The sequence below is a fragment of the Nomascus leucogenys genome, chromosome 16 (assembly GCF_006542625.1).
Source record: "Nomascus leucogenys isolate Asia chromosome 16, Asia_NLE_v1, whole genome shotgun sequence".
Classification (NCBI taxonomy): Eukaryota; Metazoa; Chordata; class Mammalia; order Primates; family Hylobatidae; genus Nomascus; species Nomascus leucogenys.
Genome location: NC_044396.1, coordinates 54,670,635 through 54,684,187, shown reverse-complemented (window position 1 = coordinate 54,684,187; position 13,553 = coordinate 54,670,635). Strand labels below are relative to the sequence as shown.

The following is a 13,553-nucleotide window of genomic DNA, read 5'->3' as shown; positions in this document are numbered from 1 at the left end:
TTCCCCATCATCTCGTACTTTCTTTACACTTATTTCAATCCTGGTAATAAAGAATGGCTCATGGGCTGTGTCCTCCAGGCAGATCCAAGTTCAGGTGACTTATGCTATCATTTTGTGAAAGCTGTACTTTTCCACTCCTGAAGTTTGAATTGAACTTCTGTGTCTAAAAGCAGTTTCAGAAATTAAGAAAAGGAGACAGGCCAGGTTCAGTGACTCACACCTGTAATCCCAGCATTTTGCGAGGCCAAAGCGAGTGGATTTCTTGAGCTTAGGAGTTTAAGAACTGCTCAGGCAACACGGCAAAATCTTGTCTCCACCAAAAATACAAAACTTAGCCTGCCTTGGTAACATGCACCTGTAGCCTCAACTACACAGGAGGCTGAGATGGGAGGATCACTGGAGCCCAGGAGATCAAGGCTGCAGTTAGCCATGATTGCACCACTGCACTCCAGCCTTCATGACAGAGCAAGACCCTGTCTAAAAAAAAAGAAAAGAGGCTGGGCATGGTGGCCCATGCCTGTAATCCCAACACTTTGGGAGGCTGAAGTGGTGGATCCCCTGAGGTCAGGAGTTCGAGACCAGCCTGGCCAACAGGGTGAAACCCTGTCTCTACTAAAAATACACAAAAATTAGCCATGCATGGTGCTGCACGCCTGTAATCCCAGCTACTCAGGAGGCTGAGGCAGAAGAATCGCTTGAACCCGGGAGGCAGAAGTTGCAGTGAGCTGAGACTGCACCACTGTACTCCGGTCTGGAGGACAGAGCAAGACTCTGTCTAAAAAAAAAAGAAAAAAAAAAAAACAGAAAAGGAGATAGTTATAATAAATCTCAAGCAGGTTGCAAACCAAAGCTGGTTTGTTTATGCTTTTTTTTTTTTAATGTTTTGTTTGGCATCCATACACTAACCAGAGCTGGCCAAACCCCCCAAACCACAAGAATGTTGAAAAATGACAAGCTGTATGGCCACCCCGCCTTGGCCAGCAAACATGCCCCTCGTCCCACCTACCACCCCGTAGTTTTTGTTTTCTGATCATTGTCCAGTAAAACCACAACCCCACCGTGCTTGAGGAGTCTCTTTCCAGGACTCCCTACTGCAGTAGCTTTGAAAAAGTGTTTGCCTTCAACTCTAATCTGTTTCTGCTTTGACCATTTGGTTTCTGGGCTAGGCCATTTCACTGGATCATCTGGAAAACAATGCCTGGGGATGCCCACCAGAAGAGTGTCTTCTCCTGGAGTTTGGAGGTAGTTGAGTATGGAGGAGGGAGTGGAAGTGTGGATCTCACCATATCATCCTTCTATTCCCATCCACTAATTATTCCAGTGTTCACTAACTCTGCAGGGCTCCTGCAGTGGGTTTAACCAAAAGACTTTCACACAACACCAGCAGATTGCAGTTATGTATTCAGTTTCCTACGTACTTGAACAACAGGGGCCATGGGAAGGAGAGGAGAAACATTGGGAGAGCTGCCTGGCTGGAGTAACTGACTTCTATTAAGTAATGGGTTCCTATGCGCACTTTACAAAATCATCTTCCTACAGGAAAATCGGCTTCCACAGGAATAACACGGGTTGCAAGGGTCACATGGGTTGCAGGGGCTGCAGGGGCTGCAGGGGTTGCAGGGGCTGCACGGGTTGCATGGGTTGCAGGGGTTGCAAGGGTTGCAAGGAGAAGTGCAAGGGTAGCAAGGAGACTCGATCTTGACACAACTGCCGAGCCCGTAGGAGTATGTTACATCCTTCTCATCCACACAGGGCGGCAAGCTGAACTCTTTGCAGATGTTCATGTAGCTGTACTTTTTCGATCCGAGGCAGTCGTACCTGTTCTCCCGCTCAGCCGACACACATACCTTTCCATCCTTCACTCGAACTTTGACTTGATCAGGTTCAAAACCGCATACATTCACCGATCCTAAAATGTTACTGCTACAGCAGGAGGAAGCCAGAATTCTATTTGTTGTTCTTCTCAGTCTGGAATTGAGAAAAGGGATAGGGTGGGAGGGAGCTCAGACCTCAGAAACCAGACACAGCTTGAGAAGCAATATTTTGATTTCTAGCTTTTGAAATAGCCAAGGTTAACACTAGCCATTGTGAAAATAAACTTTACACAAATGCATGAAGTAAAAAGTGTGAGTCCACCCATGTGAATCATACTGCCCCGCAAGTACACCGCTGTTAACAATGAATGCATGCTGCCTGCTCTTCCAAATCTTTCTCTCGTATTTAAATACCAGCTCCTCCTCTTATCATGGATCCTTGGGTAGGTATCTTAATCTCTCTGTACCTCAGTTTCCTCATCTGCAAAATGGAGATAATAATAATAATAATGCCTGCATCATATAGGACTATTGGAGGATTAGATGAGATTATGATATTTTACTTAGCACTGTGCTTGGTACATTATAAATCCTGCTTAATTATTACTACTCTCATTATTATTACTGTAATTAAATTGTGTATATAACTATAATTAAATTATATAAAAATTATATTTTATATTTATATAGATTTAAAATGGGATATAACTAATAAGATACCATTTAAAACCTGCATTTTAGAGATGGCTGCCAGCTTTAGAACCCAGCCCTACTGGTTCATAGGACAGGTGCTACCTCTGGCAATTGCACAGAGACAGCCTGAAAGCTCAATCAAACAATGATGGCAGGAGAGCCCTGACCTGGCTCTGGCCAGCAGGGCCTGGCTCCTCCAGGCTGGGAAGTCACTCTAGCCTCTGGACAGCTAGCACCAGCAGAAATGCAGTCAGCTGGGTGGGGCCGTGTTGATCAGATACAGAACAACCTGTCAGTGGTGTCTTGAATCAGGATCGCATCAGCTAGCAAGAGCTGATCGTGCACATCTCTTCCCGACTCCCCAGTTAGTATTGCACGCTGATAGCTTGAAATCAATCATAGTCATGATGAGGATATTTACACCAAGGAAACTGGAAAATGCTACATATTAGGGCTCTCCTCTGTCCTCTCTGCAGAGCTACCATGGTTCCTATAGAGCTACCTTGTTGCTATTCAGTAATTTTATTGTGTAAATCCTTAATAAAAATAACAATAGCAGCTCACACTAGTTGATCAGTTATGATCCGTCAAGAGGTAGTAAAGCAAAGTGCCTAAGAACGGACTCTGGAACTGGAGTATCTGGGTTTAAAGCTTGGCTCTGCCATGTGGATAACTTCTCTGTGCCTCAGTTTCCTCATCTGTAAAACTGGGGCAATAAAAATAGCCTACATCGTTGTGTTGTTGTGAGGCTTAAATTAGTTAATGCAAGAAAATATTTGCAATAATTCTTGGCACATAGGATGTTAAGGTTTTGTCTTTTTTTTTTTTTTTGCAATGTGCTGTGGAAGGTGCTAAGCATGTTAAAGGCATAGTTCATTTAATCTTTACAATAATAACTGTGATGCAGATGTAATTATCACTGTATCACTTTTGTATGTTGAATTTTGTTTATGCAGTTACTTCTTTTTGTTACATAAGTTATACAAGTTCATTGTAGAAGACTCAAAATACAGATAAGTAAACATATGGACTATTTTAAAAATACCTATAATCTCATATAACCCTTAGCATTTTGGTGTATGACTTTATGTGTGTGTGTGTGTGTGTGTGTGTGTGTAGTTCTATATACATGTAGAGAGAGAGTTTTGTATGTGTTCTTATGAAATCATGCTATATGTACTGATTTTTATCTGTATTTTCCACTTGAGCCCTAACATGATTCGATTAACAGTTTGAGTGTTCACTACCCTTGTACTGAAAGTTATAAATCAAGACTCTTAGTGGCTAATTATAAAATGATCAAATAGAACTCAGTCCCAGAAGACACTGAGGCAAACAGAAACAACTTGTGTAATACACCCAGAGGACTGTATTCAGTCCCATTTCTTTTTTTCCTTTTTCCTTTTTTTTTTTTTTTTTTGAGACGGAGTCTCGCTCTGTTGCCCAGGCTGGAGTGCAGTGGTGCGATCTCGGCTCTCTGCAAGCTCCGCCTCCCAGGTTCACACCATTCTCCTGCCTCAGCCTCCTGAGTAGCTGGGAGTACAGGCGCCCGCCACCATGCCCGGCTAATTATTTTTCGTATTTTTAGTAGAGAAGGTGTTTCACCGTGTTAGCCAGGATGGTCTCAATCTCCTGACCTTGTGATCCCTCCAGTTCAGCCTCCCAAAGTGCTGGGATTACAGGCATGAGCCACTGCGCCTGGCCTCAGCCCCATTTCTACCTCTGGCCCCATGGAACCTGGGGTGGCATGGGGCATGATTGTCTTTCTTGCCCTGGGTGTGCCAGGGTACCCTATGCCACACTAAGGAGAAGTAGGAGAATTTTGAACTCTTTGAAATCTTTATCTTTGTGAGGTAAGCAGGAGAACAAGCACTCTATCTTGCTGGATGGGCAGAAAATAGCTCACAAAGATGCAGGGAACCAGCCCAAACTCCAGGCATGGTACCCTCTCTGGATGGATTACAGGCTTAAAGCCAGAGCAGCCAAGGCCAAGGGGAAGCACAGAGCAAGATGGGTACTCTCTGGGCCTTTCAAGACTCTCCCACGGTGTGTGCATGATCTGAGAATCAAACTTCTCCTGTTCAGCTCAGATCTTCTCATATGAGATGAGAAACATCAAATCCCACCAGGACAATGCAGTCGGGCCTCCTAAAGGAGGGCCAAGGGCCCTAATTAGGAGTCCTTGCTAGTGGCCCTGGCTATGGCAACAGGTGGTTTTGGCAAAGCCCTCTTGACTTCCACAGAAGCTGGATCTGGGAGCCAGGTCTATAAGCCCAAGTCAGCGCCCAGATTCATCTCTAAGTAACCTGGGTCCCAGGGCACAATTTCATGTATTTTGTTGCTTGGGTTCCTTTTTTTCCTCTATTCTTGTCACTTTGGCTCCTGTGGCTCTGCAACAGCGCACAAGGGTCTCACAAATGTCTTCAGGAAGTCGCCCAAAAAGTCTTGGCCAGATCATGCTTCCTTTTCTTCTTGCTTCTAAGTCAGTGGTTATCAGGGAAGATGTGTTGGTTTAGGGGAAACTGCAGAAGCCACATTTTACTCATCAGACTCAACTCTGAACTTGCAATTTGACTCCTGCCTGGTGATGTCCCCATCACACCACCTGGAATTTTCCATGGCTCTATGGGGTTCTGTGCAAAGGGAGTTTGCCTTCTATACTTGTTATCATGGGGGCGAAGCTTAGCCTCAATAAACGTAGGGAAATCAGCTCCTTTGTAGAAGCCTCTTAGGAAAGCTGGGGAAAGCTAGCAGACAGCCAGTGCCTGTGTCTGCTGCTCTGTGCGGCCTCCTCTCCTCCCTACTAAGGCTAAATTTCACCCGGATGTACAACCAAACTCCCGAAAATGAAACATGCTGCCCACAGCAGTGATCAGCTGCATACCCAGCCATCTTCTCAAATATGTAAATCAGATTCAACCCGGTCATGAATAAAGTAACGAAGATGTGAAAAATGTCTACCTCTACCAGGGAACCAGGTGGGGCAGGCCTTCCTCTAGGCTTCATTGGAGTACTTTGCTTTTTGTCCTGAATTTAGCCCCATCCCAAAGACCCATTTAAACTTGATCCCTCTCTTTCCAACACATCTTTTTCCTTCTCTTCTGCTTTCTTCTCCTTTTCTCTTATTTTCCAGCCATTTCTCTCTTCTCCAGGCTTTTGGGTTGATACTAAGGAAAATGTCACTCAGCAGGGAGCCAGGCAGCATGGCACAGGTGCATGTGACTCTCCTGCAGGGTTTGTTAAAACACAGGCGGCTGATTAGCTGGGCGTGGTTGTCCACAGCTCTAGTCCCAGTTACTCAGGAGGCCGAGGCAGGAGAATTGCTTGAACCCAGGAGGCAGAAGTTGCAGTGAGCCGAGATCACACCACTGTACTCCAGCTTGGGTGACAGAGCAAGACACCAACTCAAAAAAAAACAAAACAAAACAAAACAACAACAACAAAACACAGGTGGCTGGATCCCACCCCTAGAGTTTCAGAGGTTTCAGAGCTAGCAAGTCTAGGGTGGAGCTGAGAATCTGCATTTCTAACATGCTGCAGGTAATGCTACTAATCAGCTTCAGGGGCCACACTTCGAGAACCACTGACCAGAGATTAAGCTCACAGATTCCAGACTCAGGCACACACGGCTTCAAGTCTTGGCTCTGCCAAGAACATGGCCCCTGAATCTGTTTCATTGTCTGTAAGATGACCAAGATAATATCACCCAACATGTCACCCATGTTACAAGGCTTAAATGAACATGAAGTGCTAGGAAGTTTCACTCAATAAAGTGTAAGTCTTCTTTATCAAGCTGCACCAGGCCCCACCTTACATGGACTTGCCCTAAATCTGAAGCTTTAAATCTTATATCATTAAACAACAAGGTCAAACCAAATCATACCAATGAATTTGGCCTAGATGGGGAGAGACTCTTACCCCCGCAGCCAAGGGGTGAGAGCTCTGAGAACTATGGATGTGAAGAGTCTATGATGAGAGGCAGCCAAGGCCCCAACTCACTTCCACTTCTGCAGAGGACACAGAGGTTAACAAGGGAGAGCTCCCCTCAATGGGAGTGGAAGAGACAGCCTTTCACCAGCCAGAAAGCCCCATAGGGCTCACTTATACTCTGACCTCTGGGTCAGAGAATGAGAGAGACTAGAAAGTTTTCTCTGAGGGCTTAGACCTGGGCAAGGCACCTCTAAGTCCACGAAGAGCTCACCATGAGGCCTGACTGTCATCAGCCTCACCAAACAAGAGTGGATTCAGTAAAAACCTCATCCTCAGAGCATGAAGGGGGAACCAAGAAATGAGGAGGCAGATTTTTGAAGTTTTGAGAGTGCCCCTGGTGTGGGGATTTCAAGGGAATTTTTCACTGAGATTTGTGCCAACCACAGACACTTGGGTGCGTGGACAGAAACACAGTCTCAGGATTCGTTTCTAGGTACCGGTAAAGAGTACAGCTGTAAATCAAGTTTCATTTGCTCACGAGGACTGCCTGGTGTCCTGGCCACATGGGGCACCCATGAATTAGATAATAAACTCCTAGGGCAGGATTGAGGAGCGCCTGGGTTTTGTTTCTCCAGCTCTAAGACAGAGGGCAGAGAAGCCCATGAAATGTGGTGGTGAATTGGGTACAACTTAAATCAGGCTGGTGGCACGGCTTCCCACAAAGGAAACCAATGCAGTCCCCTCAGCCCCTCTAAATCCAGAAGAGGGAGGAACAGACAAGGGCACTGCCTGCCTCTTGGGGAGGAAAAGAGGATATCAAAGAAGCTACAGAAAAAAAGGTGCTTACTTGGGTCTCTACTAAGGAAGACACTGCCAACATGGTGTCTTCTGAGGCAGCTGCCCAATAAAGAATGGAAATGGATTGGATTTTCTTTTATTTATTTATTTATTTATTGAAACAGGGTCTCTTTCTATTTCCCAGGCTGGAGTGCAGTGGCATAATCATGGCTTACCGCAGTCCTGACCTCCCAGGCTCAAGGAATCCTCCCACCTCAGCCTCCTGAGTACCGGGGACCACCAGCATGTTGCCACCACACTTGATTAATTTTTTTATTTTAATTTTTATAGAGATGGGGTCTCCCTGTGTTGCTCAGGCTGGTCCCAAACTCCCGGACTTGAGCAATTCTCCTATTACAGCCTCCCAAAGTGCTGAGATTACAGGTGTGAACCACTGCACCCAGCTTGGATTGGATTGGATTGGATTTTCTATGCCCAGACTAAGAAAACACCACACACACGCATCAATCAAATCATATATAGTCAGGAGTGCTCAAGAAATCTGTGGGATCAATTAAGAAATTGTTGGCCAAGGCTTTTTACCAGTTATTAAAGGAGGACCCAGAGACACAGCAGATTGACTCTGACACAGAAAAACAGTTTCAAGGGGGCCAAGGCAAAGAACCTTCTGGACAACACAGCCTGCCATCTGAAAGGATATGTCATAACTAACCAACTCCCTCGCATTCTTTAAAGGGGAGGAAGGTCATGTGAATATGAATTCTAAACTCAAAAAGCCTTGGGCAAGCTTTCACACCAAAGATTGTTTTAAAAAATTGAATCAACATGATATTTCTGCATCTATTTAGTTATGGATCAGGCGCTAGCTTAGAGATAAGAATAAAAGGCATTGCACTAGAAGAAAAAATACTACATTGGGGGCCTTCTGGGACTGAGGCTAGAATCAGGGTTTAACATATTCACCCATATTCAGGAAAATTGAATATTTAGGTTTGCAAGTGACACTAAGCCCTTCTGGAGAGTGAAATGTCAAGTTGTCAGAAATAGAGCATAGAAATTTCACAAGGTGGTGTGAATTGGAAGAGATAAAGAGGACAAGCCTGAGGTCATTCCTACAATGGACTTGGAGTTATCATTTCCGAGATCCAGAAATTAATGTAAAGACATCACCAGCTTCACATATTGCCTGCAGGCACAGAAAAAATAGGCAAAGACCCAGACGATGTCAGGAAGAGCATCACAAACCGGAGAAAACATTACCTCTTGCCTAAACTACACTGTCGAGAATTAAGCTTGAAGCTGTTTCTACTGCATGCCAAGAAACAAGGCTTCTGAAAGAGGCATAAAGAGAGTAGATGGCACAGGACAGAGAGGGATTTTAATTGGTAGAGTCTGGGGATAGGAGAGAAGCCAGAAGACAGAGGCTGGAAAGACCTGGACCAGGGTATTCAAGTATCCAAAAGTAGGAGGAGAGTGGATACTGATCTGCTCACAAGGAAACGTTAACTTGGACCAAATATTTTAAAAAGAGCCCCTGCCTCACAGTGTGAGCAATTTATGTAACTTGATACCCTAAGAAATAAAAACAAACATTGGTTCAAAGAGTATAGATGAATTTACAGGTGAAAGCTCGCAGGGTATGAGGGAGGTTCATTCCTGACCATTGGTGGCTGGTGACCTAGACAATAATTATCCTTTTTTTTTTTTTGAGACAGTCTCACTTTGTCAACCAGGCTGGAGTGTAGTGGTGCAATCTTGGCTCACTGCAACCTCTGCCTCCTGGGTTCAAGTGATTCTCCTGCCTCAGCCTCACGAGTAGCTGGGATTACAGGCACCTGCCACTATGCTTGGCTAATTTTTTTTTTTGTATTTAGTAAGATGGGGTTTCACCATGTTAGCCAGGCTGGTCTCGAACTCTTGACCTCAGGTGATCTGCCTGCCTCCGCCTCCCAAAGTGCTGGGATTACTGGCATGAGCCACTGCACCCGGCCTCCTATTGCTTTTTCCAAAGAAACATCACTGTCACTGTTGTCAAGAGACTCTATCTATCTATCTATCTATCTATCTATCTATCTATCTATCTGTCGTCTGTCTATCAGTTTTTCTGCACTTTGCTTGTTTGACTTAATACATCAATATGTAAAATGCTTCATCAATCCTTTCTATATTTACTTATTATTCCAGTGCATGAATGTATTATTTATTTAACCAGGGACAGCACTTTCAACCATCTTTTTCATCAACAGTAACAGACTAAATGGGATATGTAAAAAGTTAGAAAAGGAAAGGTTTCTCCAGGCAAAAAGAAAATATAATCTAAAACAAAATTTTTTTAAAAAACTGACTCTTTTTAATTTCCCAATTCAATTAGAAAGCCTTTCAAGCCTATCCTGAAAGCTACAATTCAGTCCCATAGTTTATTTGCAAGACCTTTGGTAGAATTAGAGGGGAGGCCAACATGATAGACCTAATTCCAGATACAAGGTAAGTCTTTGTCTGGAGTGGGGAGACAGGAGAATGATATTCCCACAAAACCAAGGCAACGCCACTATTGTTCAATTTGCTCTCCTGCTTGTAAAGCCTCTGGCACACATTAAGGATTTGATCAATTATTATTACTTCTCCTGTAGTCATTTCTGTAAGTCCAAATATACTCAAATCACTTTACTCATAACCAGGAAAAATGTTTAGTTTGCTGCTTCCAATGGCTTTTTAATGACACCCCTTGTTTCTTCCCTTCATTAAAGCCGCATTATTTATCATACTGGCATTCTTGCTATAAACCACCAATGACCTTGCCAATCGACATCATTACATTGTCTTTTGAGAACCCTACAATTCCCATCATGGACTCATTTACTCTTCTTTCCTTAAATCTTTCCTAAGTCACCAGGGTCAGTATCCTGAACCCTTTTAATCTTTGTTCAAGTATTGATTGTCACATATTTTTCCTTACTCCAACTTATAAGGCTAATATTCCGACTATAAAAATTTAAAAATAAGTTATTTTACTTGGCAAGCTCTCGCTTCTCATCTTCTATGGCTCTGATGGCTTTCCTCTCCAAACTTCTGAGAGATGGTCGCAGACAGTAAAGCTTATAATCACACAGGCAACATGGGTAGAGATCACACAAGCCGCAAGAGCGTGATCGCTTGGAATAGCACAAGCAGTACGGATATGGGTGCAAGTCACAGCAGCAATAGGGGTGCATATACAAGTCGCACAGGCACCGTGTGCTAAATTCGTCAATGCATCTCAGTTGCCTTAGTTCTCTGTCCACCTTCTTTATGTCCCTTCTGACACTGTCCAAGAGACAATTTAGTGCAGCCATTATGGTCACACCTTATTGTTCTGTGAGTACCTTTGGGAAATGGCACTCAGGGAAAAAAATTTGTTCTAAGCCCTTCTCAGAAGTTGCTTTTAAAAATAAATGAGGCACACATGATTCACTTACTTTAAAGCTTGTGTTCTATGACCTCACCACCTTCTGAAGTATGTCATAGTCTTCTGGTTACCATGTGAACTGTACACAGTCATGGCCTCCAGAGACCATCCTCAGAGTTACAGAGCTACCCTCAGAACCATACTCGTGTTGAGATTTCACTCACCTTCAAGGAGGATGGGTCTCCCAAGTAAGCGCAGCTCATCGGGGTGCTTGGGGCTGGCCACTAACATCCTTGCCTTGTGTGTGCTCTGGGGACCAGCCATGGCTATGACTGTGTGTTTGTTGAACTTGGTGCAGGCGAAGGCAGGAGCTGCCCACGCCTTTCTCTGTGCCCTTCTAGCTCTAGCCTTGACTGGAAGCTTGGCCTTGCTCCTTTTGTTCTAGAATTCACTCTGGCTCCAGACAAGTAGAATATAAAGAATGTTCTCATCGTTCTCCTCCTACCAAGTCACCCTCAAGTCAGCCATTGTCCTTGACCTTCTGAGTTACAAGTCTCTGAGTCCTGCCCATTCTTTGCCAGCTGTGGCCATGGCTGTCTGGGAACCTCAGTTCTCTACTGGTTGGGGGTTCTGTCCTTAAGTTCCCATCTGTCAGTCCTCGGGGGCCTGTCCTGGGGAAGTACCTCCCAACAACTACACCTTTGGTCTTGCATCCAAGCCTCCAGATGCCCTGTCCCTGAGTGCTTCCCAAATGTTGGTCTTTGACGCTCTTGTAGCCAACTGCCTGAAGGTGCTGGAAGCCAACTGCCTGAAACCCTCGCTTTGGCCAGTTTCCTTTACTTTCTGTTCAGTTAACATCCTAGACCTCTGACTCAGCCTCAGATTTGGCTCTTGGTGCCTCTACTCCTCTGGTCCTTTCACCTCAAACTGTGGTCCAGCTCTCAAGTCTCCCTTGTATGAACTAGAGCACAGGGTATTGATGACAAGTGGTTGGATGTGACACTGGTGAGGGAGACAAGGGCCAGTTTTGAAGGGACTTGTAGCCAGACTAAGGAGTTTGAACTTTATTTCGAGCCCAAAGAAGGATTGTTGATTTTCTTTTCTATTGTCAGAAGTGAGACAGCCACACTGAAGGTAAGCTGCTAGGGACAATAGTAGAGGTGTTTTCTACTGCAAGGCAAGAAGAGACAACAAAAATCTGGACTGGGGATCATGGCTATGGGGATGGCAAGGAGGAAGCCAATGGGATCGCCTTCCCCCACCTCCGCCCAGGCCCCATCTAATCCATTTTCCACATTGTAGCCAGAGTGACTTTCATATAGAAATCTGTCATTCGTCAACCTTCCCCACCCACCATCCCACCCACCTTAAAAGTCTTCTCTGTCGAACTCATGGACACAGGAAGGGGAACATCACACTCCGGGGACTGTTGTGGGTTGGGGGGAGGGGGGAGGGACAGCATTAGGAGATATACCTAATGCTAAATGATGAGTTAATGGGTGCAGCAAAACAACATGGCACATGGATACAACCTGCACATTGTGCACATGTACCCTAAAACCTAAAGTATAATAATAAAAAATAAAAAATTAAAAAAAAAAAAGTCTTCTCTGTCCTCTTAGAAAAAGGACCAAAATCTTTACAAAGTGCTGAGCAATGGAGCCTCTCCCACTTCCCCACTCTCCTCTCCCATCCCAGTATTACTGCAATTCATTACCCCTCAGTCACGATGGCCTTCCTGGAAGACCACTCACTTTCCAGAGGCCGTTCCTTAGGCCCTTCAAGGACATTCCTCATTCCTTCCACCTCATTCAGAGCTCATACACAGGACGTTCTGCCTGCTTAGAAATTGAACTCCCCACCTATGACTTTCATCCATTTAATTCTTAAGGCACTCTTTAGATCTCCCCCTTTCTTGGGGAAGCCTTCCCTGTCTCCCAGACTAAACACTCTCATAACTTAGGACACATTTCCTTCATGACATTGTTTCCCCAGCTGGACTGTAAGCCATGAGGGCAAGGACCTTGTCTATTTTTGCTTCACAATAGATACCTAACACAATGCCTGGCACATAGCAGGTGCTTGAAAAGTACTCACTGAATGACCATCTGGGTGAATTAAACAGGATTTAGTGAACAGAGTGAGGATGGAGTGAGGGAGGAATCAGTAGTAACTTCCAGCTTTCAAGCTTGGCAGACTCTTGGTGCCACTGAGATAAAAATAACACAGGGAGAAGAGTAAGTTTGGGGATTTGGTGAACAGGTGGTGCTAGTGACAACTTTAAGGTAGAAATCTGGAGTATCCTGTGGATAAGAGGGTCTGGAATTTGAGGAAAGCCTGGGCTAGAGATATAAATTAGGAAGCCACAATTCCATAGGTAGTTGGAACCCTGGAAGCAGGCAAGATAATTCAGAATGAAAAAAGAGGGCTGAAGCCGACTCCCAGGGAAAAATAACTAGAAATGAGGAGAGTGAAGGAGTTCATGAAAGGCTCATAGAAGGAGTAATAGAGATGTGACTGCCCCCTCAGCTGGAGTCCCTTGAGTGTCACTAGACCAAGCATGGCATTCCCAATGGCTCATTGTTCCCCAGCATTGACTTAGGAGGCCCTTTTCTGTGCAGATAATGTGTCTTAGCAAACAAGTGTCCCTAGAGGCATTAATATGAAAGGCTGGCCCCTTGAGTCACATGGAATGAGTCAAAAAGCAAAGTTGAATGATTCTCCTCTATGGACGAATTCTGACCTCTTTAAAAGTGATTCCACTGTGATTTGATTCTGAGGGGTGGACCCTATTAATAGGAACATGGCCTACTCTTTCCTGAGAGTTAATTGCAGGAGTTGTACAGATTTCTCTAGCTTCAGGTGACAGAGAATTCTTATATCACCTTGAATTCTATCCCTTAGCAAATGTCAGCAAAGATTGAAGCAGGCAA

At 44.6% G+C, this 13,553-nt stretch overlaps 1 protein-coding gene across 1 annotated transcript; it reads right to left on the bottom strand.

Annotated features, from left to right (window-relative positions):
- Positions 1-1,383: 1,383 nt before the first annotated feature.
- Positions 1,384-10,707, bottom strand: ODF1 (outer dense fiber of sperm tails 1). The gene is made up of 2 exons (XM_003256076.4): positions 10,248-10,707; positions 1,384-1,968 (listed from the first exon to the last, which is right to left on the bottom strand). The coding sequence occupies exons 1-2, from the start codon at positions 10,565-10,567 to the stop codon at positions 1,518-1,520; spliced, it is 771 nt and encodes a 256-aa protein (XP_003256124.1). The 5' UTR covers positions 10,568-10,707; the 3' UTR covers positions 1,384-1,517.
- Between the last annotated feature and the right edge of the window lie 2,846 nt (positions 10,708-13,553).